At 40.9% G+C, this 26008-nt stretch overlaps 2 protein-coding genes across 19 annotated transcripts in view; both read left to right on the top strand.

The window, feature by feature from the left end:
* Positions 1 to 256: 256 nt before the first annotated feature.
* Positions 257 to 5612, top strand: CKS2 (CDC28 protein kinase regulatory subunit 2). The gene is made up of 3 exons (XM_019936252.3): positions 257 to 414; positions 3896 to 4023; positions 5287 to 5612. Exons 1-3 carry the CDS (start codon positions 356 to 358, stop codon positions 5337 to 5339), a joined length of 240 nt encoding a protein of 79 aa, XP_019791811.1. The 5' UTR covers positions 257 to 355; the 3' UTR covers positions 5340 to 5612.
* A 1959-nt stretch (positions 5613 to 7571) lies between these two features.
* SECISBP2 (SECIS binding protein 2) overlaps positions 7572 to 26008 on the top strand; it is a 39581-nt gene continuing 21144 nt past the window's right edge. For 3 of the 18 annotated variants that reach the window (XM_033857746.2, XM_019936255.2, XM_073805883.1), the window contains exons 1-11: positions 7572 to 7722; positions 8726 to 8874; positions 10617 to 10664; positions 13970 to 14219; positions 14466 to 14589; positions 15867 to 16096; positions 19433 to 19514; positions 21097 to 21302; positions 22821 to 22943; positions 24464 to 24553; positions 25868 to 26000. In XM_033857746.2, the coding sequence (XP_033713637.1) occupies positions 7687 to 7722; positions 8726 to 8874; positions 10617 to 10664; positions 13970 to 14219; positions 14466 to 14589; positions 15867 to 16096; positions 19433 to 19514; positions 21097 to 21302; positions 22821 to 22943; positions 24464 to 24553; positions 25868 to 26000 (1471 nt within the window). In that variant the 5' untranslated portion in view covers positions 7572 to 7686. Of the gene's footprint in view, positions 7723 to 8725; positions 8875 to 10130; positions 10247 to 10616; positions 10665 to 13969; positions 14220 to 14465; positions 14590 to 15866; positions 16097 to 16669; positions 16760 to 19432; positions 19515 to 21096; positions 21303 to 22820; positions 22944 to 24463; positions 24554 to 25867; positions 26001 to 26008 lie in introns of those variants that run through there. The other 15 variants (XM_019936259.3, XM_019936258.3, XM_019936254.3 and 12 more) reach the window with 15 other exon arrangements.

Here is a 26008-nt window from a genome sequence, read left to right as displayed (position 1 = left end):
CCTTTTCGTCAGGGAGATCCCCGCCCTCACGCCACGCCAATCATCCACTTCTTTCCTAGGCCGACCTCGCAACAGGCCTTTGATTGGCTGATCTGGGTGCGAACGCCGCGGAGGGGCGGCGACGATAGGCTGGGAGCCGGTCCCGGCGTATCCGCAGAGTGCGTGGAAGGTGATTGGTCAACACTGTCGTCCAATCAGCGGCAGGCTGTCGGATTCAAACCGGACTCGTTTGGCTTACGGTCGGTTGGTCTCAGTCGAGTCGTTGCCTTCAGTTGGCGAGGGCGTGTCGGTCGCCTGCGCCCGTTCTTCGCGCCTCGTCGCTCCAGTCCCTTGCTGCCCACCGCCCTCCCGCAGGATGGCCCATAAGCAGATCTACTACTCGGACAAGTACTTCGATGAGCACTACGAGTACCGGTGAGCGGACCGGACGGCCTAACTCAGCCGCGGCCCCGGCCAAGCCTGAGCTGGAACTTGGGCCGGGTACCAGGGGCCAGGACCGGGAATCGGGGTGGAAGTGCGTCGGGCTGAGGTTGGGGTCGGAACTCGGGGCCGGGGGCCGGCGGTAGGGTCAGGGTCGAGCCCGGGGGCCTGCCGGGAGTCGCGGTTGTGTCGGGGTCGGGTCGCCCGGGCGGGAGCTTGCGCTTCTCCTCGCCTGGAGGGCCGGCCCGGATGGTTTCCGCCCTTTGTTCCTGTCTGTGAAGAGGACGAGGCTGGGGCGAGGATGGGGCCGCTTCTGGTGCAGAATTGCTACCTTAAGGGGAAGGGGCCGAGGGCCTGAGCGGACCTGGCGTAGCTGAAGTGCAACGCCGAGAGCCTGAATCGCAGCGGTTCCTAAGAACTTAGGCCTAGTTCGCATTTAGGCAAACGTCCCCCTCCCAGTCACAGCGGGCGAAGGGCTGTCGGAAGGGTAATTTTGCTCAGGTAACGTCGCCAGAGAAACACTTCTCTTTTTCTCTCATTTGAAGTTAATGGCCCTAAAAAGTAGCTTGTAGGGGAGTCCCCCTAAAATGAGCTTCCTTGGGATTCGAAATGTGTCTTGAGTATGGCGACTTCGGCAGAGGCTGGTGCGTGTTAATCCTCTTGGGTTATTATTAAAGGGGCTTCCTTTTGAGACAAAATTGAGAACTCGAATGGATTTGGGGCATTTTTTTCTGCTAGTGTGTATCGGCAAAATTTTTGGCTTTGAGGGATTTCTGGTTTCTGCATCATTATGTGATGCACTAGAACATAGTTGCTAAATGTGTAAGATTAGCAAATTGGATTGTGTGAGGGAAGAAACACTTAACATTAGCTTTAATATATGCAGGAGTCTTAGCTGGGGTGTGGCTTCAAAGACCAGCGCCACCCAGTTCTCCTGGGTGGTGACTAGGACGCTGCATTCTGGGAAACTACCAACTTGTAGGAGGGGCCAAATAGTGACCTTATTTTCTGCCTCCTATCCTTTTACGTTAGATTTCCAAGAATGTTATTTGAGTTAGAAAGGATATAACAGTGGGTGGCCTCTTTTTTCCCCTCCCCTTAGTATCTTGTAATTCTTTCTTAGTATCTTGTAAATCTTTCCCTGGAGAAAAACGGAGGATTTCTCTGGGCAGCTTTGCAGGTTAGTAATACCTGCATTGCCCAGCAGGGGTTATCCAATAATGGACAGAATGTAAAACCACAATCTTTCTAAAAATCTGGGAAAATATTAATTGTGAAACATGTCTGGCTCCGAGTAGTACTTTTCAGGACTTTTCCTGGCAGTAGTTACATTTTCTAGTTTCAGTATACTAGCATAATCATTGATGAGCACGAAGTAAACTAGTCTATGCTATCAAGATTTTAGCCTAATAGACTAAGTGGTTTATGTGTAGTAATGAATAGAAGAAAATCCTGTCATATCTGAAATGATATATTCTAATCCAGTTTTAATCTAATTACTATCTAATCCAGTATTAATCTAATTAATATCTAATCCAATATTAATGAAACCTGGTCTTTCTTGACCAAGCCACTTGCCGTTATCAAACAGGACAGTAACGTCCAGAGAAGGGAAATTTAATTGTATCTTGCAGTGTTATCTTAGTAGCTCCTTTGTTGTTTGTACTGCTGTGGACTTTTTTTAACCCCCTCTTCACCCTCCATGATAAGCCCTTGGTACTGAAATGTTAGATTTTTGGAAACAGTTCTCCTTACATGTAGTTAGAAATACATAGAGGAGTTATATCCATGCAGAAAAAAATACAGGTAGACTTCCCATCTGAGTTTGAAGCTACTTATACATTTTTCCCTCGTAATCAAATCCTGATGAAGTTAGCCTGTCTCCATGGTTTATGGAGAAGGTAGGGTATATGACTTATATCTAGACATAAATTGGAACATTTTGTACGGCATACATAATATGAGTACAAAAGCTAGTTTGCATTTTACATTTCTCTTGAGACTAATCAACAATTATGTAGAGGATAGAAATAAGGTAACAGGCTATTTGCAGAGCCTTAAAAGTAGATGTTAAAGCAGTATTTCAAGAGTCAATGAGCTAGCTGGTAAGTATTGCTAAGAATCATCATGTAGTTCACTGTAATTGGTAAAATTTTTACCAACTATGATAGTAAGCATAATTTGACTTGGTGGCCTTGTGGCCAGCAAGCAACATAACACAACAGTTCTAAGGCTTGATTTTGTTATGCAAATTATAGGAAATTGGTACTTAACCAACCACTCACAGACTAGAACTTAAGTTGGTGACAGTTTAGTGCTTATTATGGGTATGGGTTCAGTTTTCCTGTGACCTGACTGCTCCTTTCTTACCCCAGCCAACAAATTCACAGGCATATATCTAATACTAGTCAAAAAATTTGGTTGGTGGTAATGGATGACGGTATAAAACTACTGCTCCTGGAAGTGATTAAAAATGAGCCTGGGAATTTTGATTTTTATAAAGATCCTTTCAATTGTAATTAAATAAGAAGTCGGTGGGGGTGCATATTTGTTTTCTAAGAATTTTTCAAATCTCCAATTGTACCTATTCTTAATGGTTTGACATTGAAGAATATTGCATGCCTTCTTTAAAAATTGATTAAAGTTTTGGATATAGGCCAGTAACTTATTGGAAAACTGAATGTCTGTTTTAGGTAGCGGGTACGTGTATATGTGCATTTAGTGTTCTTTGCTTTTAATTTCGAACAAAGTATAAAGCAACTTCTGGAGTTATGTACAAGGACTTGTGTCTACTACAGATCTATAGAGTAATAGGAAACCCAAATTAACTGTAACAAGCTAGATTCCCCCAGCCCTGCTACCTGGGGCTAGTATGACACTTCTTAAAATCAGGGACCATTCTTAATTTATAATCACTTCTGTGGTCTTAGATGGTTTCTCTAGCTCCCTGATCATATCAATCTGCTTCATAACTAACAGGAAGGAGAAAAAAGAGAATTGGGCATGTTCTTTTCTTTCAAGGATACTTTCCATAAGTTGCATAAATTCTGCTTATATCCCGTTGGGCAGGATTTAGTCACATGTGACCAGAGGTAGCTGCAGGGGAGGCTGGGATGTCTTGTATAACCATGTGTCCCACTTAGTTTTTGAGGTTCTATTCCTGAAGAAGATTGAGACAATTAGCAAGCAGTCTCTATTAGGGAAAAAAGTTAATCATAAATAAAATGCCTTCTACTTTTGGACTGCATATTCTAATCTCTAATTTGAACACAGGCCATCAAGATCAGAATTAAAGGTAGTAGAGAGTAGTCTTTAAGATTGATGCTAATGGTAATGTAACAGGGTTGCTTTAAAGAACTTTAAGGGCAAAGAACTCAAATTTTAAGTATCCTAAAGATGCATGTATAAAGTGACCATAATTGTAGGAAAGGCATAGTCACTTAGAGCACTAATATTTCGCTGTATTTTTTAACAGGCATGTCATGTTACCCAGAGAACTTTCCAAACAAGTACCCAAAACCCATCTGATGTCTGAAGAGGAGTGGAGGAGACTTGGTGTCCAACAGAGTCTAGGCTGGGTTCATTACATGATTCATGAGCCAGGTAAGTTTTGCTATTAGGGAAGCACTAACTGAATTAAAACAGTAGTGGTTGTTAAAATTTTTTTAGTAATATTGACGTTTCAGAGGTATCCCAAAGTAACTCTGATAAGCTTGACTATTTTTGAATGACTGATACCTCCCTAGAGAGGGTTCCAATTTTATAGTAAATAAAATACCATGAGTGAAAATAATGCATTCTTCTAAACTGCAAAAATAAACTATTTAGTTAAGAAAAAAGAAAAGGATATTCTGTTTTATTTTAAAATGCGTGTCATTGCTAGTAGTATCTTGAAGTATTTTGCCATAAATATATTTAGAATTCTGGTATCTCCTCTTTGAAAACCAAGAACTTAATGTAAGACAACTGAGTGTCCTGAAGTTCTGTGTATAGAAATTGATGCAATTTGAAGTGATTTGTTTTTTCCTTTAGACAATTAGTATCTACCACATTAAGATGAAATGAGATAGCATAGCTAGTGAACTCAAATGTGCTGCCTGTGTTATACTTGAGTGCTTATGCTATTACGTGGTATTTACCAGAGAGTTTTCCAGATTACTGTTAGTAACTATTAGTAAACCAGACTAAGAAACTTTGTGGTGTTAAACTGTGTTTTTGGGTTATCAGTAAATCTAACTAAAGGACTTAAACTGCTTTGAACAAAATTTTAAGTCTTAGAAGCTGAATTAGGTGAAACTAAAGCTATCTTGCTTTCTGCTTTTGTTAAAAGCAGCAGCAGCAGCAAAAACTCTAAGACTTGTAACTTTCTTGGGATTGGAGCATATAATTATATTAAAAAGGTGTTTCTCCAGATAATACAATGCAGCTGAGGACCTTACCTGTAGGTTCATAGTCAGTCCTCCACCTGCCGAAACAGAATCTACAGGGATGGGCCCCTAGGACCTGCATATTTTGAATGAGGTGTTAAGTGTCTTTTCCAAAGAAGAGAAGACCTTTTTCTTTTCACTGGAATTGAGATTCTAAAGATAGAAACCATTCTCCTTCTCAAATTGCATCTTTACTTAACAGCCCTTTTCTCCAGGGTGTGTAAAAACTGGGGGAACATTGTTAGGTTGTTTTCTTCTGTTTACTGTTTACAGTGACATGGAGCAAAATTTATTTCAGATACCTCAATAAGTAACATTAATTGACCATAGATTTATTTTACTTTATTTTGGTTCAACTGAGAACTCTTTGAATTTATGTTGAATGAATGAAAATTAACCATATAATATTAAAATAATATAAAACATTTTCTTTCTACAGAACCACACATTCTTCTCTTTAGACGACCTCTACCAAAAGATCAACAAAAATGAAGTATATCTGGGGATCATCAATTAAATCTTTTTCAAATTTAATGTATATGTGTATATAAGGTAGTATTCAGTGAATACTTGAAAAATGTACAAAGTGTTCATCCATTCCTGTGCATGAGCTGTATTCTTCACAGCAACAAAGCTCAGTTAAGTGCAACTGCAAGTAGGTTACTGTAAGGTGTTTAAAATTTCTAGTCAGTTTTTCTTTTAATGTAAGTGCCTGTTTGACTTTACCTGTTACTTTTGTTAAATAAAGTTTGTATGTTGCATTTATCACTGTTTGAAGTTACTGAGGTTTGTTTTCTTAAGGTTAATTTGTGACTATTGAGGATGTTGGATGATTTCAGTTTTATAATTTTAGTCCTGAGGAAATAAATTCACTTTATAGAAATAAAATGTTAGGTGGGTTTAAACCCATTAGCTTGGTGTGATTGAGGGTACCATTTTTTAATTTATTTATTTTAAATTTTTGGCTGTGTTGGGTCTTTGTTACTGTGCATGGGCTTGCTCTAGTTGCGGCAGGTGGGGCTACTCTTTGTTTCATTATGCGGGCTTCTCATTGCAGTGGCTTCTTGTTATGCAACATGGGCTCTAGGCGTGCAGGCTTCAGTAGTTGCAGCACATGGGCTCAGTAGTTGCGGCACACGGGCTCTAGAGCGCAGGCTCAGTAGTTGTGGCGCACGGGCTTAGCTGCTCCGTGGTATGTGGAATCTTCCCGGACCAGGTATCGAACCCGTGTCCCCTGCATTGTCAGGCAGATTCCCAACCACTGCGCCACCAGGGAAATCCTAAGGGGGTACCATTTAAATTCACTTATGAAGAACTAAGAACTAGGGATAAGTTTAATAGAGCCAAGGTAGATTTTATAGCTCTGTCATTAATTTAATTCCTAAAGAATTGTCTAGAATCTCCAACTGAACAAAAAGAAACCCAACTTAATACTCTGGGCTACCTCCACTTATGTAAATACTGCCACACCTAGTTACCTTGGGAGAAACCATTTAACCCCATTTCTCTTTTCCATGTGCCAAATGGGGATACAGTTTTCTATAAAATATCAGCATTTTAAAAACTTTGAAAGCACTGTAAAAAGCACCCTTCTTTCAGTGTGCATTTTGTCTGTTAAATTGCTTTTTTAGCTGCTAGGAAAATATTTTAGAGTGAATGCAAACAGAGGCTTTTTATCTTCATTGCTTTATGCTGGAGAAAACTTTTAGATGAGCTGCCAGTAAGCATAAGATCCCAGACCCCAGTGTGGTAGTCCTCTATGCCCCTCTCTTTAGAAAAGGGTGGTGCCTTTACACAATGAGCAAAATAAACACTGAAGGTGGTGATGGGCAGGAGCCTAGAACTTATTTCATCCCCAGGGACCCACCCATTGGCGAGAGGTCCCAGGTTAGGACAACAGAAGGATGCCAGAATCGTTAAAGTAAACTATTGTATTTAGTACAGACCAGTATACTATAATGCTCAACCTCTCCCCACTCTGGAGGTTTGGGTGTGTCTAAGTATGTTTAATCGCCCTGTGGGATCTGCACAGAAGGACACCAGGAGATGAGCTGGAGCTGCCTGCATTTACTGCTTGAAATACCTGGTAGTCACTCAACAGAGGAAACCTACAATCAGCCTCCAGTTTAAGATTTTCAACCTAATTAACCGCTATCAAACAGCTTGCACTCTTCACCAAGTAAGCAAGAATTCTTGACTCTGCACCGTCCCTCCCTCCCCACTTCCTCACTCCTTGTCTCCCACTTCCCATTCTACCTAAAGTCTCCTGCCCTGGAGACTGCTTACTTCCACCCTACTTTTCCATCTCTACCTTTCCCAGCACATTCCCTAGTGGTCAATAGCTGTCTGTTGAACTGAGCAGTTTTGAAATTCTTTTCCGCGGTTACTTCCAAACTGCTTTAGGTTCCTGGAAATTTAAGACGCCCAATCTTGTTGGCTTTCTCCCTTCGTAGGAGTACAGGGTATGCGGTTCCCTTAAGTCCCCAGCTTCCCCGCTCCAGGTGCCCGCCACCCTGTGCACCGTCCCCTCGTCCAGGCCTGGCCGACCGGGGGTTGTCCGCTGTCTTTGCGGAGACAGTTTCTTGTAACTCCACACTCGACACGCGCTGGGCTTTGGCGGCCCAGAGGGTCACCCCACCGGGAACCTCGCGCAGGCCCAAAACTGTCACCGCGCACACTTCCGGCCGGAAGCAGGGCGGGGCCGGGGCGCGTTTTTGTGACGCAGTTCCTGGAGTTCGCTCCAAAGGTGGAAAAGCGGGGAGGAGGAGCGTCGCGCTTCCGTTCCGCCTGCCGTCGGGCTACTGGCCTACCTGGCCAGGCCTCTTCCTAGCCACCCGCCATGGCGTCGGAGGGACCGCGGGAGCCCGCGGGAGAGGTGAGGATGGCGGCCCTGGGCGCCCCAAAATGATGGTCTTGCGCGGACGGGGTAGGAGCTGGGTTAGCGTGGCCCGGAGGCTTGTTGGGCACAGGCCCGGGGGCGTCGGGGTGGGCGGCCGCGGTCCCCAGCCCCCGGGCGCGTCCACACGGCCCGCCGTTAAACGCGGTGAGAAAGGACGCTGTCGACGGGAAACCGCCTCTCGTCCCGAGGCTGCGGAGGGGTTGCGCTACCGTGCCGGCTCACCGCACTGCTGATTGGGAGCCGAGTGTTTAAAGCAGCTTGTTAGTAACGTTTTCTGAAGCGGAAGTCTGCTCGACGTGCTCAGAGTACCTCTAGAAGGAGCCCTGGTAATCGCATAAATTGGCTTTCACACAAATTAAAAACCATGATTATAAGTTGTTAGTGGAAGTAAATCTCTCAATACAGATGTAAAAACTGAAAGAATAAAAGCCAAACAAATTTTTTTGTATTCGTATTCCAAGGGCTCATGGCGATAGAAAGATTTTCTAGCAACGCTTACTTTTGCGTTTCAACAAAACAACTTTTAGTGCTTCGCTGAGTGAAAAGCAACAGTTTTAAGTTCTTTGGGAAATCTAATAGAAATAAACTTCCGCAGTGTGTTTTGAGCGCTACAGTTAAGTTTGACAGTTTGATTGTCCCTAACTCAGCTGAGAGAGGTAAACTACCATATTCTACGTTAAAGCTAAGGAAACGTTGTCACTTGTGGTTCTAACTATACAGTCTGGGTTGACTTTTACTCTCACTTTAATTGGTTGTCCTTATTCTTCATTTTTAATATTTGGTAGACTGTTTTTTTCTAGTGAAAAAGTGCGGAGAAATTGTTAGCAAACAAATTCTTGTCCTTGCTAGGCAGAAGTATTTGGACAACAACATTAGCATTTCTGGGGCTTCGAGAAGGGAGGGACTCTCCCTTTTTTAATTTTTTTTCCCCCACTTGGTTGATCTCAGAAGGTAGCCAAAACCCCCTTTTTTTCCTCAGGGCATCAAGTTGTCAGCAGATGTCAAACCATTTGTCCCTAAATTTGCTGGGCTCAGTGTGGCATGGTCAGAGCCTTCAGAAGCACGCGTTTTTCCCAGCTGTGCAGCCACGACATACTATCCATGTGTCCAGGAACTAGCAGTGCCTGAGTATGTATCCTTCTGAATGTCTTGCCTTACCTGGGGACTTTTTTGCTTGACTTTAATGGTGATTAAACTTGAAATATGCAGCAGCTAACACATTAACGTTTTCAGAGCAACTGGAGAAGATGCTCCTCAGCCAAGAAGCGTCTGATCCAGTAGCACAACTTAACTGTGTCCCACATCAAAAACTGAAGCTCCAGCTCTCCTTTTCTTTCTCCATATTCATTTGATTATTTTTGGCACAGAAAGTGGAGACTGCATTGCATTTATTAGTGGGAAATGCAGTTCATTTGTGCATACAGTTTATAAGTGTATCATGTATCTAATGGGAGATGAAATGGCAGGAATGAGTGGGCGAGAGGAAATTGGGCAAAGACACGCCCAAATAAATAAACATGAGGAATGAGTGGGTTTTGCTTTTATCTGTTTTGCTTTATACATGTTCTATGGAGATGGATTCTACAAATTTTGGTTATAAATTCTAGATTTGACTTGAAAGAAGGCTTATATTGTCCTTTAAATGTTCTTTTTCCTTCTCAGGATTTATTCCCTAGGTATTTACAAAATGGTTTCCATTTATTAGCTGAATTTAGAAAAATAAATGTTAAACCTTGCACATAATTGTGTGGATTACTTGTAGGTTTATTTTTAAGGCATGAATCACCTTTATGCTTATGTAAAAATCCTTGTCTTTATGTTCCTTTGTTGGGTCAGACTTGTTTCCTTTTTTTCCCCATACCTACATGGTGTAATTGAAAATAGTTTATACTTCATACAAATTCTAGAACTGTATTCACGAGAATGAAAGTTGGAATGAATAAGAAAATTATTGGGTTGTCTGGTGTATTTAGGAAATAAGGAAAGTTATATTTTTTGACAAAAGTTGAAGTCCTGCCTGAATGTGCTGGAGGTCTTTGGTAGGAATACCAAGTTTTCCATTGTAATTTCATCCTTTGTAAAAGGGAGGTTGGCATGGGTCTCTTTTGAGTCATTTCCTACCTTGAGTGGCTCACATAATAAAATACAAGATGTATCACTCTCAGTGACAAGAACTCTTAAGTCATCTGCTGGGTGAAATTCTAGTGACCCAATATAAAGGTGGAAAATAGTTGTATAGCTAAAGCAGCATTCTGGTAGTAACATGAATTGAGACTAATCAGAGGCTCAAGGATGCTAAATGCTGAATTTTAAAATTATGTTTCTTAACCCCTTATCCCTTTATAGCTTTGATTTTTTTTTTTTTTTAATTGTTTATAACCACTGAAAAGGTTGACTGACAGTATTCCTGCCTGGCAAGAACACAATTAAAGACAAAGGAGGCATGAAACCAAAGGGCAAGTTTAGAAAGAATGAGTGCCTTTAAAGTGGAGATGAAATGGTGAGACTTTACACAGTAGAGAAGTGATTATCTAGTCAGTTCTAATATAAGTTAAGACTTGCATTGCTATAGTCAGATTTTGTTTAAATGGAGATCTCTTGCTGCCTTGAAAAAAGGAGTAGAATTTTCTGTAACAAACATATGTCCTCTTTCCTACTTATTCCAGTATAGCAACCTAATTCTGTATGTCCTTAAAGGAGTGACCTTTAACAGAATATCCATCTCTAGTACCTCTAGCAGTGCTTGCCAGGGGACTTCATTTATTCATTTGGAGTTCATTAGTGAAAGCCTATTACATGGAAAAGCACTAGTTCCTAAGCGGGGAAAGGCTGTCTCATGAGCTATGCTCCTGTTTTTGTCTTATATATAGATTTGAACTGGTGGAGATGGAAGAACACGAACTACCAATCTCCTCCAGGTTTGTTATAGACAAGACAAATATCAATAGAAGTATTCTGGTATATAGAATTGGCCATGTTTGGGAAGTAGTGAGTATTTACTGGTGTAATGAACAAATAGAGGTTATGCAAACAAAGTAAGTTCTCTGTTCCCAGTCCTGCTTTGTGACAAATCCTGTGTAACACATGCATGAGGACATGTGTGTTTTGTTTGGGAATTACTGAATATGTTCATTTCTTTCATGCTTGCCACAATCCATGAGGTTGGCAGGGAGGTGTAGTGTTATTTTACACAGGAGAAACTGAGACTAGAAATGCTTGTCCAAAGTTCCTCAGAGACGTAGCACCAGGACCAGAATTAGCATTCAGTTCTTCTGACCTGAGTTCACTGTATTCCCCAAAGCTGCTATTGCTGTCGGTAAAGTTGAGCTTTTTCAGTATCTTGTAGTATACTGTAAAAATCACAGTGCCAATGGATGCTTTTAAGTTAAACCTCTCATCTATGAGAATTAGCAGTTCTCCACAGAGTGTGGCTCACGTCAGGTGGGTGGGTGGAGGAGTGACTGGATTCCTGACAGGTTCTGGCCTGGTTAGAGGGGACCAGATGCAAGATATGTTTGGGAGACAGTAGAGGAGTACGGCCCCATTGTTAGGGGGAAGCCACTAGTCAATTGGCCTACATGGTACAGCTGAAAAGTTAGGTTTGTTGGGTAGGAAATAGAGAGCTCTTGGGGGTGTTTTGGTTGGGGTCATGATAATCACTCCTGGTTTCTGGCTCAACTTAAGGGAAAGGGACTTGAAGGTTTTGATTGGGTTCTAGGCACTGGAAATAGAGAAGAAAATACCTGGAGACCTGCTGCAAGAGAAAAGGGTTCAGTGGTTGTCCATATGGGTTTTGGTGGAAAAGACGCTATAGCAGTTTCCAGTTGAATACATGGAAAGATTTGGGATTATTCGTGAGAGCATAAGTTGGCAGTGGGGCTGGTTTGGGGACCAGTTGTTATGTTTTGGAGCTATATGTGCCAGATGGGGGAAAAGTGAACTATTAAGTGGAAATGACCTGTAAGTTGGAGATAGAGTCCTGGAGGTGGTGAAAGTGTTGGAATTGAAGTATGTAAGTGAAGTCCTGAGCAGAACGAGGAGAAATTCTGACTCAGAGTGAGTCTGCCAGATGAGATAGGGAGAGTTTAGGGGAGGCCACGCCATGGAGGAACCTTTGGAAAATGGGTGAGAGCAAGGAGAGGCTGCCAAGTGCAGGCTAGTGGAGCTTTTCAAGTGATGTGATAGAAGTAGACACCATGCAATAGAGGCTACTGAGCTTGGCAGGAAGGAGGGTCCTGGGAGACTTGGTGGTCGTCGGTAGTGATGGGGTAAGGGGAAGTGGGGCTGAGAGATTAGCAGGGGAGGTTAGGGGCTGCTAATAGCAAAAGGAGGGGGGCAGATGAGACGGTGGGGCATAGAGGAAGTGTGTTACTATGGTTAAGGGCCATCTGAGTGATTCGTGGCAACTGGAACTTCAGAGGCAAGCCATTTGAAGCCCCAACCGCAGATGCTGTGGGTTATCTCTTTGAAGTTTTGTGTTGTATGTTGCTCTCTGCATGTAACTATATTTACCTGGGATGGAAAGAAAAAATATCAACTTTCCAGAGGAATAAGGATCAGTGAGGGGATAGAAACCCAAGTGACTAGTCCAAAGGGGGAAACCAGATTGTGACCCAAACCGAGGTCTCCTGATTCACAGGAGAAAAATTTTCTGGGTGACAACAGCCTTCAAAACCACTACTGGATCCTGCCTCCTCCCACCTCCCTTTCCTTCTTTACCTGAATTTCATTGGTTTGTTCATTTATCCATGTTTTGGACTTGGGCTAGTCATTTTAACTTTTTTTTTTTTTTTGCTATCAGCCCATCTTCTTTGCCTATCTTCTTTTGTGGAGAACAGGTTCTTCACCTTCATCTGCCCTCCATTAGATTTTCTGAGCATCAAACAAAATAAAACAGAGATTCACATCTAGGGTTAGCATCTGGGGAGCAGGATGAAGCTTTGAATCTTCTCAGCAAAGAGCAGCACTAGGCCAGGTGTTCTGTGGGGCAGAAAATGGTCAGTAAAAGGGTTCGTTGGGCTTTTAATCTGGAATATTTCATTACTAGAATCAATTGCTTACAAGAAAAAGATCTTATAAGATTTAAACTTGTTATAAAATGTCATGAATTAATAGACGGTGATTCCAGGCAGTTCAGTGCTGCATGGAAGCGAAAGCAGTGAACATTCTCATCAGTGTGTTAACAGGTCTAGCCTGTAGATAGTGACTCCTTTCCTTCCTCAGTGCAGACTCTTACTTGCAGCAGAGTAGAAACACGACTTCTAGTAAGTGGTGCCTACGCCCATATCTCCTGACAGTTGAACAGTTGGAAGATCATATGGGATGTCTCATCATTAGCTTTGGCTCTTCCTGCCTTTCAGTGGACCAGTACACTTTGGGATTTCATTGATTTGCTACCAAGATAATTTGGAGCTCTGGAAAGTCACAGAAACATCTGCTGGTGCTTATTTGTAGGAATGAGAAGATAGTGATTTGTATTTAACTCAGCTGCTTAGCATTTTGTCATTGTATCAACTTTCATTGCAAAATGGTTGAAACCTCTGGCCATATACCAAATTTGCTAAAAAAAAATCAATGTTAAATTATATTTCAGTTTAGCCTAGCAGCTTGAGAAAGTTGAGGCAGTAGCAGTGTTCACAGATGGTTCCATCTTGTTAGCAGCGTGTGTAGTTCCTGGACCGCCTTGTGCGTAGTGTCCCCATTGCAACTCCAGCCCCAAGAGTCAGTAGAGCACAGGATGTGGCAGTGGGCTTGGAGCAGGGAAGGGGCTGGGCAGGCTGTCTGCGGGCACCTGGGGCCTCAGGAGGCAGGCCCTGCAGGTTGTCGGGGTAGAGGTTGGATGGGCAGTAAAAAACTCCCTCTATTGAGAGAATGGTCTGGATAGCTCTTTTGGCCAGGGTTGCTGAGAGAGGCTTTTCCAAATATTTGACAGCATGAGAGTGGAAAGCTGCTGGAGCCTCCTTGGGCTTTTCTAATGTTCCTTATAGTAGGGTCCTTTCATGGAGGTTCCAGATAAGTAATGAAAAAAACAGAACTAGGTCAGCATCTTTCTTTGCAGGTTAAGAAAAAGTGCTCAGAGGTTTTATTTGGTTTTTAATTTGAGGTATTGCTAGAATAAATGACCTCAAAAACAGTAAAAAGTTTAAATTTGTTTATTACAAAATATTAAGCTCCTTGGTTTGTGGTATTAAATCTGCAACTAAAATTTACCCATTTTATTTAGACAGAAACTCTATGCCGAAGATATGGCTTTTGGAGCTTCAACTTTTCCACCTCAGTATTTATCTCCTGAGATCCCTCTTCATCCATATGCCTATTCTCCTTACACCCTGGAGTCGTCACAAAATGTTTGCCCAGTGCCTGGCTCCCAGTATGATTACAACCAACCCGGTTGTTTCGGAGGTTTTCAAACCGTGAAGCCACGAAATGAGCACGTGTGCCCTCTCCCGCAAGACACAAAAGCTCTGTTTAAGGTCTGTAAATGTTTTGGTTTTGTTGATCACTTTAGCATTTAAAACATAAAGAACTGGTAAGTTCTTGCGTGTTATTTAAGATATTTAAATTTTGAGATATTTAAAATTTGATACGGTCTAACCTTTCTAAAAAATGGTTGAGTTGTACTTATGAATTTGCAGATTTGAGCCTTTTTTATAGTGAATTTATGTTACTTTTTAATATGTTACTTTTCAATTATGTTTACTTTTTATTGTTTCCTGCAGAAGAAAACCTGTGATGAGCAGAAGTTTGACACTAAGAAGACTGATAGACCTATATCATCTGATCTAAAATCAGTTAAAAGTTCACCTCGTATGTCCATTCATGCTGAGAATAGTTTGAAATCAGGTAAAAATAACATGCTCTGTATGTTATGTCTTCCTACCTTGTCTACCCCCAGAAACGTCTCTGTTCTTTGAACTATTTTTGTGGGCTTACACATCATGAAAAACTGAGGCCATCAGGTTTCCTGTGGGATCCTGGGGGCCTTTCCTCCCGGGGAGGGAACTTGTTTGTGTGGGCTCTATGACGTGTCCTTAACATGTTATTACCTTGTTTTGTGCAAGAACTTCTGTTAAGTCACATAGCAAGTAGGTGATAATCACCCGCCTCAAAACAGTTGTTAAATAAAAGTGAATTACAGTCACATCCCTTGTACTATATTTGATCATGTTCATCCCTGAAATAGCTTCTCTGGTATTCTGTTGGGACACTTTTTAATACGTGGGAGAGTTGACTGTGGTTTAAATCCCATCCTAAACAATACTAAACCTGGGGCAGGACAGTCATTCAGAGGACATGTCTGCTCTGGTCTTGAAGACTGCTGTTCCAGTCTCTGGCTGAAAGTTAGTGATTATACATGACGTCTTGTTTTTTTCATGTAAATTACTTACTATTGCACGTTGATCACAGCCATCATCTGTTTATATAATAACTTAAAACCTTTGTAATAGCGTACTTACTGGGAATGGTCTGTCATTTTATTTACATGTGTAATTTATTGTTACTTGATATGTAACTTTTTCTCTTGGTGTTGACTTCACTCATAAACCATCTGGTACTTGGTAATATGAAAGAAAATTTGAACAGTTAACTGTAATAACTCTAGCCTTACAATTAAATAATTTAAAAAATGCTGGGGCTTTATGGCATTGTAACCTGTAGCATCATTCATTTGCATTTGAAGGAGAAAGATGGGAAAGAGCTTATAAGTTTCGTTTTACTTGTTTCTCTGCAGTTTCTTTCAGCAAACTAAAACATGGAAATTTTATTATTTAAAGAAAATTTTTAAGAGTCCCCTTAATCTCACAAATCTCTAAAGTGTGTATTAAGAATAATTGAAATGCCCAGCTGCACAGTCAAGTTAAGGTAGCTATTTCATCCACTTTAGAGTTACTCCTAAAATTTGCAGTGTGTTTTCGTTTTTCTGCTTAGTGGCCCCCATGGTCATTTATGTTTTCCACTGTTACAGAGAAGGTTAACAACACTACAAAAAAATTAGGCTGTTTGGACAATAACGTGTTGCATCAATAGCAATAGACTTTCTACTCTGCAATTTAAGTGTGAGTACAGGTCATTAGACAACATCTAAATTTTTACCCCTACTTTTAATTCTGTAAATACAGATGGTTATTATAAACGAACAGACAGGAAATCCAGAATCATTGAAAAAAGTGGATCTGCCTCCAAACCTGAGTTTGAATTTACCAGGTTGGATTTTCCTGAACTGCAGGGTCGAGAGAACAGTGAGATACCAGAGATACAAAAGCAGCTCAAGTGGGGGCCTTTACGCTCTGCCTCTACTGACGTTTCTCTTCTAAGAGAAGTGGGGAAACCTGCTGCAGTGTTAGCAGAGGTGAGTGCAGCCTCCTGCTCTTTTTGTTCCCTTCTTTCTTCCTTTCTCCTCAGTGATGGGTAGTGATGCAAGGACATCACTTCAAATACTACACTTCACATCTTGGTGTGGGAGGGGCCTCTCAGTTCGCTTAGGTGACTTTCTCTGTTGTTTGAACTGTTTATAGGCAGCTGTAACACCTGGTGTGGCTATTCTTTCCAGAGAATCACTTAGCAAGTGTCTTCATATCTGGTGGCTAGAAAGCATTGCAGTGTCTCAGGAGGAGAGGATTGTAGCACGGGTTCCTGCTTCCACAGCACATTGTGAAAATGTTGTTTCTACCATTGCATTCTGGTAGCACTTTTTCCAATACAGGGAAAGAGATTCTTTTAAATCAGATAGTAATGTTAAAACTGTGTAGTGTAACTTCTGATTTTTCCAGGCTTTTTATCTGCACCTCAGTCTTGTCAATGATACGGAAAATGTCATTGCAATAAGTGCACTCAGCGCCTAATAATTTTAAATTGCACTGTATTCACCATTTGATCTCAAAGTTTTACTCCATCAAATTGACACATTTTTCCTCTCAAACAGATTGATTTTGAGACTTCCAGGAAAAAACCTTATTGGGTTAGTAGTCCCTAAAATGGCTTGTGACAAATTGGGGCCCATCCCAGTATGGAGGTAAGGAGAAAGAAGAAACAATGAAAAAAACAGAGCTCACCAGTTCATTTACCTCTTGAATGGAGAAAGGATTTCCATTTCCTGTCCTAGCACTTCTCTTGGGTGCCTGGATACTAAACCCTCTGAAGACTTGATGGTAGTGGCTTATAATGTGCAGAAAATAAATCATTCCCCACATGTTGACCCTTAGACTATCATACCTTGGTGTTATAATGTGCAGAAAATAAATCATTCCCCACATGTTGACCCTTAGACTATCATACCTTGGTGTTTTCCTTTTACACAGTGGTGATAAGTAAGGCCGATTGACTGATACAGAAGAATCACAGTTTCATTAGGCAGCTTTGTGACTGCTTTCTGGGCCCTGGCTGGGTGTATGGAATAGCTGAGTAGTCGAGGGGCTCCATGCTTTCATCATGGGTGGTCAGTGGATAATTCTAAACCCGTGAGCACTGTACAAAAGTAGGACAGAGTACAGCGGGTCCAGGGTGAGTGGAAGCATGACTGGCACTTTATGTCATGGTCACTTGTTACATATGAGTACTGCATATGTGGACAAGAAGTAAGACATATCATGCTATGTGGGGAGATGTACATACTCATTGCTTTATATATTCACACTCTTGAATTATGTGTGGAGTATTTTTTTGTTTTTTTCCCATTTTCCCTCTAAAAGAAACCTTTTTTTCCTGATGGTATTAGTAACATCTTTCAACATGAGGAAAATATTCAGGAAAAAAAAAATTGTCTGAAGCTGTACAACCAAGAGAAAACCATGTTTGACACTTATTCTTTTTTTAATGGTACATTGTGGGAATTGAGGGGCATTCCTTTCAATTTAGGATACACATGGATGATACAAGCTTGTGTTTGAATTTTTCAAAACTTGTGGTAGTTTTTCCATGTCATAAAATATTTTTTGAAAATATAACTGTTGCATTGAATCTTTGGTATTGATATATATAATTTACTTAACCATTCTAGAATAGGTAAGCCATTTCTAGTGTTTCATTGGCTTTGGTGAGCATAAAAGTTATGTTTACTCAAAGAACAGGCTGTGTTTTAATCATTTATGTTATTTTATTTTCTCCTTTGATGAATTTATTTTTTTTTAGTTAACATAATTGCCTTTACATACTGTGTCTATCTGGAGCCCCATAGAGAACACAGCAGCCTATAGGATGGGGCCGGAAGAGAATTTGTTTCTCAGTGTGCAGTCACTTCCACAGAGCTATGCTGATGCCACATCACCTCCTCCAGGACTAGCCCAGTGTTTTGGAAGCTGAGAAAGGTGCTAATAGAAGGGAGAATGGCATCTTTCTCTTTGCCAGACTCCCAACCTCCCCATGCCTTTGGAGTTTCCAGAAATGTTTCATTAAAAATAAAAATTCACTTCCCCAGTCACCCTTGTTTTGCATCCATTTAGTAGTAGCGAAATGAAATCATCGAGATTCTGTTCAGAGGTTGGGCCTCAGTCCTGCAGTGGATTGAAGCAGACAGCTTCGCACTCCTGGGATGGGGTGGGTGCTCTAGGCGGCACCTCCTGCAAGATTGGTATGGTGTGCATCTGTCAGGCAGTAATTTGGAATTTGCAGGTTAGCAAGTGACACCTGCCTGCCCAGAGAGCCCTGCCTGATGTCTGTAGGGAAGTGGTGGGTCCTCTGGGGAGGCCCTGGGGCAGGAAGGCCCAGGGTGAAGTAGGTATTTCCAGGCCCTTGGTGAGCTCTACCACGGGGCCAGGAATCAGTGGATGCCACATGGAGGATTTTGCTTTATTTCTATTTGTATTGAAAATGGGGGCTTTCTGTCCTAGTTAAGGAACATGTTCTTTCCATTGTTCTGAAACAGCTCTTGGAGGTTAACAGGCTTCTACTATCCAAGCAGAGAAGTGGCACAAGGCATATTCAGCAATCAGCTATTTTGGCCACTGAACAATTCTTTTTTTTTTTTTTTTTTTTTTTTAACTAGGCTTAGATGTAATGGAATGGTAAAATGGATAAGTTTATGAAACATATGAACTCCAGAATTTATTTTAAATCCATTCAGTGTGAATTTATCATTTTCCTTTCACCTTGGCTGCTGGTCATTTTGAGGTCTCTCTTAATGTACTGACTTGTCCCCAAGTGTCGTTTGGTGCCTCTTCCATGCGTGTGGCAGCTTTCTGTCTGTGAAAGGGAGTACGTATTAGAAGGCCTGTATTTGTTTTTGTGGGTATGTTCAGGGATTTTTTGAGCCTTGGTGTGGGGGTGTGGTGAACGACAGCTTTTGCATTCACAGTGGGCACTTCGGCTCTAAGAATCGTGTAGGTACATCTGTGCTGATTTGGAAATTGTTGGTTGTATGTTGGTTTTTTTCCCCTAAGTTACATGATACTGCATGTGGTGTGATCCCATTATGGAGATCCATTTAAAATAATATACAAATGTTTATGTCCTAAGCAAAGAAATAGAAGGATGCTAGCTAAGCTGTAGACGGTGGATGGTTTTTCCTCTAGGGAATGAGATTTGGCAGAAGAAAGTAATTTAATTTTTCACATAATGTACTTACGTGTTTGGAATTTTTAATTAGCGTATGTTTTGCAGGTTTTAAGAATGGCGAAGGAAACTATATATTTCAAAAATAATGATTACTTTTATTCTGAAATAGTAAGAAAAGAACTGGTTTGTTTTTTAGGGTGAAACGGTGGTGAAGAATAATAATCGGACCGGATCTGTAACTGATAATGCTGCTACCAGTCCCTCTTCATGTACAAGAGGTAAGAGTGGGCTACCAAATATTATTTTAAAATATAAAAATTGTCTATTGTTGTCTGTTTTCTTAGTTCATTTTCAGTCTAGTGCAACTGAAATGTTTTTGTTTTAAAGCCTTCTTTAAGGCAGCTGATGGGTTGATAAACTGGCATCATTGTTAGAAGACTGAAGTAAGCAAACGAGATCCCACATCCATGCACAAGGAGTGTAAACTACGTACAAGTAAAGCATTCTAAATGAAATGTTTGTTCGGTTAAGTGAGACATTTTATGAACGCAGAAATGATTACTTTCTTAAGCATTACCTATATCAGTGGTTCTCATAGTTTTTGGTCTCAGGACCTCCTTAATACCCTTTAAAAGAACCCCAAAGAATTTCTGTTTATTTGGATAACTGTCAATATTTGTAATATCTGAAATTAAAACTGAGAAATACAAAATACTTACTAATTCACTTTAAAAGTAACAATAAACCCATTACAGGTTAACATAGCACATTTTAATTAAAAAAAATAACTATTTTCCATAGTTAAAAAACTAGTCAGGAGAGGAGAGCAGCCTTTACGTTTTAGCAGCTCTTTAATGTCTGGCTCAGGAGATCTGCTTCGGCATTCACCTGTTTCACTGTTCTCTGTCGTACAGCCTCTGGAAAACCCCACTGTACTACGCTCATGGGAGAGTGAGAGTGGGGAAGGCAGATGGCACATTCCTGTTACCAGGAAAACAATTTTGACTCTGGACCCCTGAAAGGGTCCTAGGAGTCTCAGAACTTTGAGAACTGCTGGTCTGTCCTGACCTGGCCCAGAAGTGAGATATTCAGAGAGAGTTCAGTAGATTCTGCTTTTGAAGTTTTTGTGAGTAGCTTGTCCTAACAGAAGACCTTTTCACAAAATTATTCTAGATTTATTCACAGGTGTGTTTTCAATTGCGTTAGCATGTTTGGTACGTACGTGGTTCAATAAAAGACCTTCACTTTAGCAACTGCTGTGAAGATGCATAGCTGTGTGGTGACAAGAACAGCCTGTCTCCCCACTGTGGGGTAGCCACAGGCTGCTGACATGACCTGCCCGTGTCCTGAAGGATGTCCTTTTGTTTTGTCTGTATATAGAGTTTCATGGGCATCTACGGAGTAGTGTTGCCATACTTATGCCTATGTTCTAGAAAGAAATAAATTACCAGTTATTGCGATAGCTGAAGTTTAGTGATCTTTGATTTCTGATGTTAAAGGTACACATCAAGGTTAGTAGGGCCACAGTTTGCTCTTTAGCTCATTATATCTGTGTGTTTGCCACGTGGATGTATTTGTGGATTATTGTTTTTTAATGGAAACTTTTTTGTTTACCACCTGCACCTCTAAGTTAAAAGAACAGTTCCTAGGAAAATCAGTTCCCCTTACAAGTTAATTCAGCATGCATGTTCCAAGAAGAAAAACAAATTTAGTGGATACTGTAGTTTCCAAGAGAATGTTCTTGACAACACCTTAATTTAACTATGCTCTTGAGTACTTCATGTAATGCATGCTTGGAATTTCTAAGGAATTTCTTTTTACTGTTGGGATTGTTCAACAATTTTGGTTATCTTTGAGCAGAATTATCTTGGACACCAATGGGTTATGTTGTTCGGCAGACATTATCTACAGAACTGTCACCAGCCCCTAAAAATGTTACTTCCATGATAAACCTAAAGATGGTTGCTTCATCAGCAGATCCTAAAAATGGTAGTATGTCATCTTCTGAAGTTTTATCTTCGGAGCCTTCGTACAAAGAGAAACATGTTGTCCATCCTACTAAAAAGGTACGTGTCACAGTTTGATTATGTTGCTCTTCTGTACCACTGGATTGTCTTTTTTTCTCAAATCCTAACTGAAAGTGTTTCATTTGGTACTGTAGGCACTAATCTGAGTTGGTTGTATTCAGTACTTGAATTGAATACAGTCTAGGGACACAAGTGGTAGCTTTTATACACAAGTAAGGACGTGCATCTTAGACCTATGGTCTTAAAATATCTGTGGACCATTTTGAATTCTTTACAAGAGAGATTCTGGCAGTAGCTTATGCTCTGGTATATAAAATACTGCAGTCTTTTGTCTGTTGATTTTACATTGCTTTTACCTACCAGGTACTGGTAGCAAGATAATTGTGTGCCACATTTTGCGATCATCATGTATGTTAATTGATTCTTGGTTAATTGCAGCTACTTACTATAAAATAGCATTTCAGAATCCATTTTTTCCTTTCAATTCAAATAATTTTAAGTTGTTATTTTTCAATCCCTAGATTTCTTTCTTGAAGAGCCTTTTTTACTGGGCTAGATTTTGGGTTTGATTTTCATTGTGTACTGATAACATTATTTTAAGTTGAAATATGGTCATATTTGTTTAGTGCTGGTTTCCTATCTTTTTGAGTGTTAGAATACTTTTTGATATCGAAAGTGTCTTAGACCATCCCACACAAACAGGAGCTGTGTGTTTATGCTTGGTTGATTGAGAAATCTCTGCTGGTAACAATTAATGGTGAAGTCAGACCTGTGTGCCTGTTCCCTACAGCTTTATGCACATACTTGTGAAACACAGGATGCGGCTGTGAGGCCCCTCCAAGTACACATGGAGACTGGCCAGCTCCAAGGCCCCGCTGGTGTCGGGGCGCAGGCTGCACAGTAGACCACCAAGTCACCATCTAAATGAGCTTTTAACACTCTTAAGAGTTAACAGATTTTATTTTATTTTCCCAGCATCTTTTTAAAAATTATTTTTTAATTAGAGGTGTAAGAAAAGTTTATTTTTGAGAAGTCCCAAAATAAAGATGAGAAAATGAGGATCTCCTGTAATCCTATGACCCAGATGGCTTTGCATTGTGGTCATAATGGTTTTTTTTCCCCTTCTAAAACTTTCTGTATTGTGAATTTTTATTACTGAAATAGCACCTGTAATACTACAAGGATCTAATTATGGAAAAGGTCCTTTTCCCATAGCCCTTTGGTCCCCACCCCTCTAGGAGCCTCCATTAACAACTTGCTGTCTGTTTTACCTCAGGCCTCCTGAAAACATAAATAAAGATGTTTATTTTGTTTTAAGTTTTTTTTTTTTTTTTAAAACAGAAATGCAGGGACTTCTCTGGAGGTCCAATGATTAAGACTTTGCCTTCCAGTGTAGGGGGTGCAGATTTGATCCCTGGTTGGGTAGTTAAGATTCCACATGTCTTGTGGCCAAAAAACCCATAAAACAGAAGCAATATTGTAACAAATTCAATAAAGACTTTAAAAATGGTCCTAAAAACCCATGATTTTTGCTTTTTTTTGTTGTTGTTGTTCTAGTCCAGAGCATCACAAGGTGACGATCCTGAGCAAAACGAAGCCTCAAGGAAGAATAAGAAAAAGAAAGAAAAGTCTAAATCAAAATATGAAGTCCTGACAGTTCAAGAGCCACCAAGGATTGAAGTATATTTACATTTATTATTCACCTTGTTTGATATAATAAATGGGTCTTCCTTAATAGAAATGGGTTCATACTGGTTGCTGAAGTAAAAATTCTCCAACATTTTCTTTAATAATTGTAGTGCTGGGCTTCCCTGGTGGTGCAGTGGTTGAGAGTCCGCCTGCCAATGCAGGGGACGCGGGTTCGTGCCCCGGTCCGGGAAGATCCCACGTGCCGCGGAGCGGCTGGGCCCGTGAGCCATGGCCGCTGAGCCTGTGCGTCCGGAGCCTGTGCTCCGCAATAGGAGAGGCCACAGCGGTGAGAGGCCCGTGTACTGCAAAAAAAAAAAAAAAAAAAAAAATTGTAGTGCTAAAGAAAATAGTTGTCACCCATTTTCTTCAGTTCTTCATTTTGGTGTCCCCAGTGCAGTGCCCATCTCATAGCAGGTTCTCAGTAAACGAATGAATGGCCTAGAGAAAAAACTACTTGTATTGAAATTTAATGGTGTGTATGCCCTACTACTAATATATACCCCTCAGTATCTTCTGGTCTGTTTTTTTCTTTGCTTTGGCATGCTGGCTTCTGCAGGGCCTCCTTTTCTATCTAGATGTTTTGGTATAATATGCTCCACTATTGAGAGAAACTTAGAATACTGTAGATCTGTCGTGGACCCTGGGCAAGAAGAGAATATCATGAACTTCCGAAAGTGCTCTTTAAATTGTTGTCCAGTGATACTCCAAGAATGTCTCTGTTCTCCAAGGAGCCATCCTGGATCCTGATTATGTTTCTCATGGGTCTGCAGTACCAGACTCAGCAGCCTGGCTCCTGGTGCTGGCAGAAGGGTCTCTCAGCAGTACTCCCAGGCGGCCAGCTTAGGGTCAAGCCCGAGGTGTTCCCACAAACTCGAGGGGCTCCCAGGGCTTTTTGAACATTCCCTTGAGAGTAATGGGGTTGCATGTTTGAAAACCTATGACTGCGGTAGAGCATTATTGTTTGGGCCAACAAATAACTCATTATTTCTGCCCACATTTTTCACATAATTTCTCCAGGGTCCCTAAAATGTTGACAGAAGCACATAAGACATTTTAAAATGATTTAAACATTGTTTAGAGACCTGTTCCTTTGTTTCTTTTTTCTAGTCTAGGATCAGCACATGTGACAAGATGCTTACATCCCCTGAGTCCAGATTGATGGTTTCCCTACAGAAAAGCATAGTTGAAGGATGGGTGCTTGAAAACTCTTGTGCCAGTATGCTTGGGGCAGTTCGTAGACTGCTTGGTGAACCCACATCCTTGAGGCCCCTGCTCTCTGCCTCTGGAGCAGGGAGATTCAAACTGCGGTCCTTAACTTTGTTCTAAGAGTGAAATAAAGCCGAAGCACTTACATTAGTTTTTTGGTTTTGTTTTGACTGTTTTATAACACCTTTGAGCACTTTTATAAGGATATTTTTATGGAAAGAAAATAAGACCAAGGAACAGGTTGTAGTTGGGCTTATTTGATAATTGTGATTTGCGAAGAGCTAAAGGGTGTGTGGTTTACTTAGGATGCCGAGGAGTTTCCCAATCTGGCAGTTGCATCTGAAAGAAGAGACAGAGTAGAGTCACCGAAATTTCAGTCTAAACAGCAGCCACAGGTAATTTTTAGATTGAAACCACAATTGCTTTTGGCTTAACTTTTCTTGCTAAACTAAACTGAGAAAAACTGCTTTCCAGACTTCTTTGTGTATGGGGACAGGTGGTTTTGTTTTGATTCATTCCTTCATTGGGGAACCACATCCAGTGTGTTGAAACAAAGTTGCTCTTAAGCTAAAACTGCTTTATCACTTTTGAAATTAGGCTATTGGTAACTGCCATTGCTGTATCAGAAAGGAGGGGAACACAAACTGCCTAACTTGGATTTAAAGAAAAAACTTTGACTTAGTTTATTCAGGAAACAGAAGAATCTCTTTGTGAGGCAGTAATGTCTGACAGAAGGAAAAAAGAGAGCCACCAGCATTTCACTCAGGTAGTCAGGATCAGAGGAAGAAATGATTCTTCTCTTGCCTTAGCCCCACTGTGGATTCAGGAATGAACTTGTAGTTCATAATCTAGATGGAGAACTTGCATACTTTGGGCATGTTCGTTGTCATTTTGCCTTTCAAAGTGGGGTGATTGTTTTCACATTTGTGAAAAGTAAAATTCTAAACCCATGTATCTTTGCATTCCTATGTTGTAATTTGGTTATCTTCCATCCCTGCAGAGGTCTCTGTGGCTGCCTGTGCTGTGCTTAGCACTCACCCATTGCCATGAGCCCTCACCCAGCGTGAATTTGGCATCAGGGAAGAGAACAGTGGCGTGGGGCAGGAGTGGAGGTGTTAAAGCACAAGAGACAACACGTCCGTACACCCTTATACAGTCTCAAAACCCAAATCAGAATGATTTCAGAAATAACATTTGTTTAGAGTGTATCTGACTTTGCGCCTAAATATAATACTCACCTGCTGGGTGTGTTTTGGACTTGTATAAATTTTTGGTCATGCCTCCATGGTTTCATGGCACTTGGTTGGCTCACTTAGGCAATTGCAGAGCGAATGGTGTTAATGAGGCAGTAGTACCAACCAGCTAGCCCCACACATAAACTTTCGTAGCCCAGGACTTTATACAAGTCTTGGTTCCTTATCTGTAGATGTATGCTGTTATTCACAATGGAGATGCAGACGTGTAAGTGGTTTAATTAAACCAGTGTTATGAAAGAAGGAGGAGAAAATAAACAACCTTGGTGGTAATATTGGCAGATAATTTGGAATTGACTGGGGTTTTAATTACTTTAATTTTTTTTAATTTTAAGATTTTTATAGTCCCTATATCTGTTTTATCTTATTAATTATATGATTTTTTATCATAAAATGAAAAGCACAATTTGTAAAATTTAGTATTATAAATAAACTTCTGATTTTTGAACTTTTTAGAATAATTTTAAAAGTAGTGGAAAGAAGAGCCAAATTCCAGTACAGTTGGATTTGGGAGGAATGCTAACCGCATTGGAAAAGAAGCAGCACTCCCAGAATGCAAAGCAGTCCTCCAAACCAGTGGTGTTCTCAGGTAAAAGA

The sequence above is a fragment of the Tursiops truncatus genome, chromosome 6, assembly GCF_011762595.2.
Source record: "Tursiops truncatus isolate mTurTru1 chromosome 6, mTurTru1.mat.Y, whole genome shotgun sequence".
NCBI classification, from domain to species: Eukaryota; Metazoa; Chordata; class Mammalia; order Artiodactyla; family Delphinidae; genus Tursiops; species Tursiops truncatus.
This window is presented reverse-complemented; position numbering and strand designations above follow the sequence as displayed.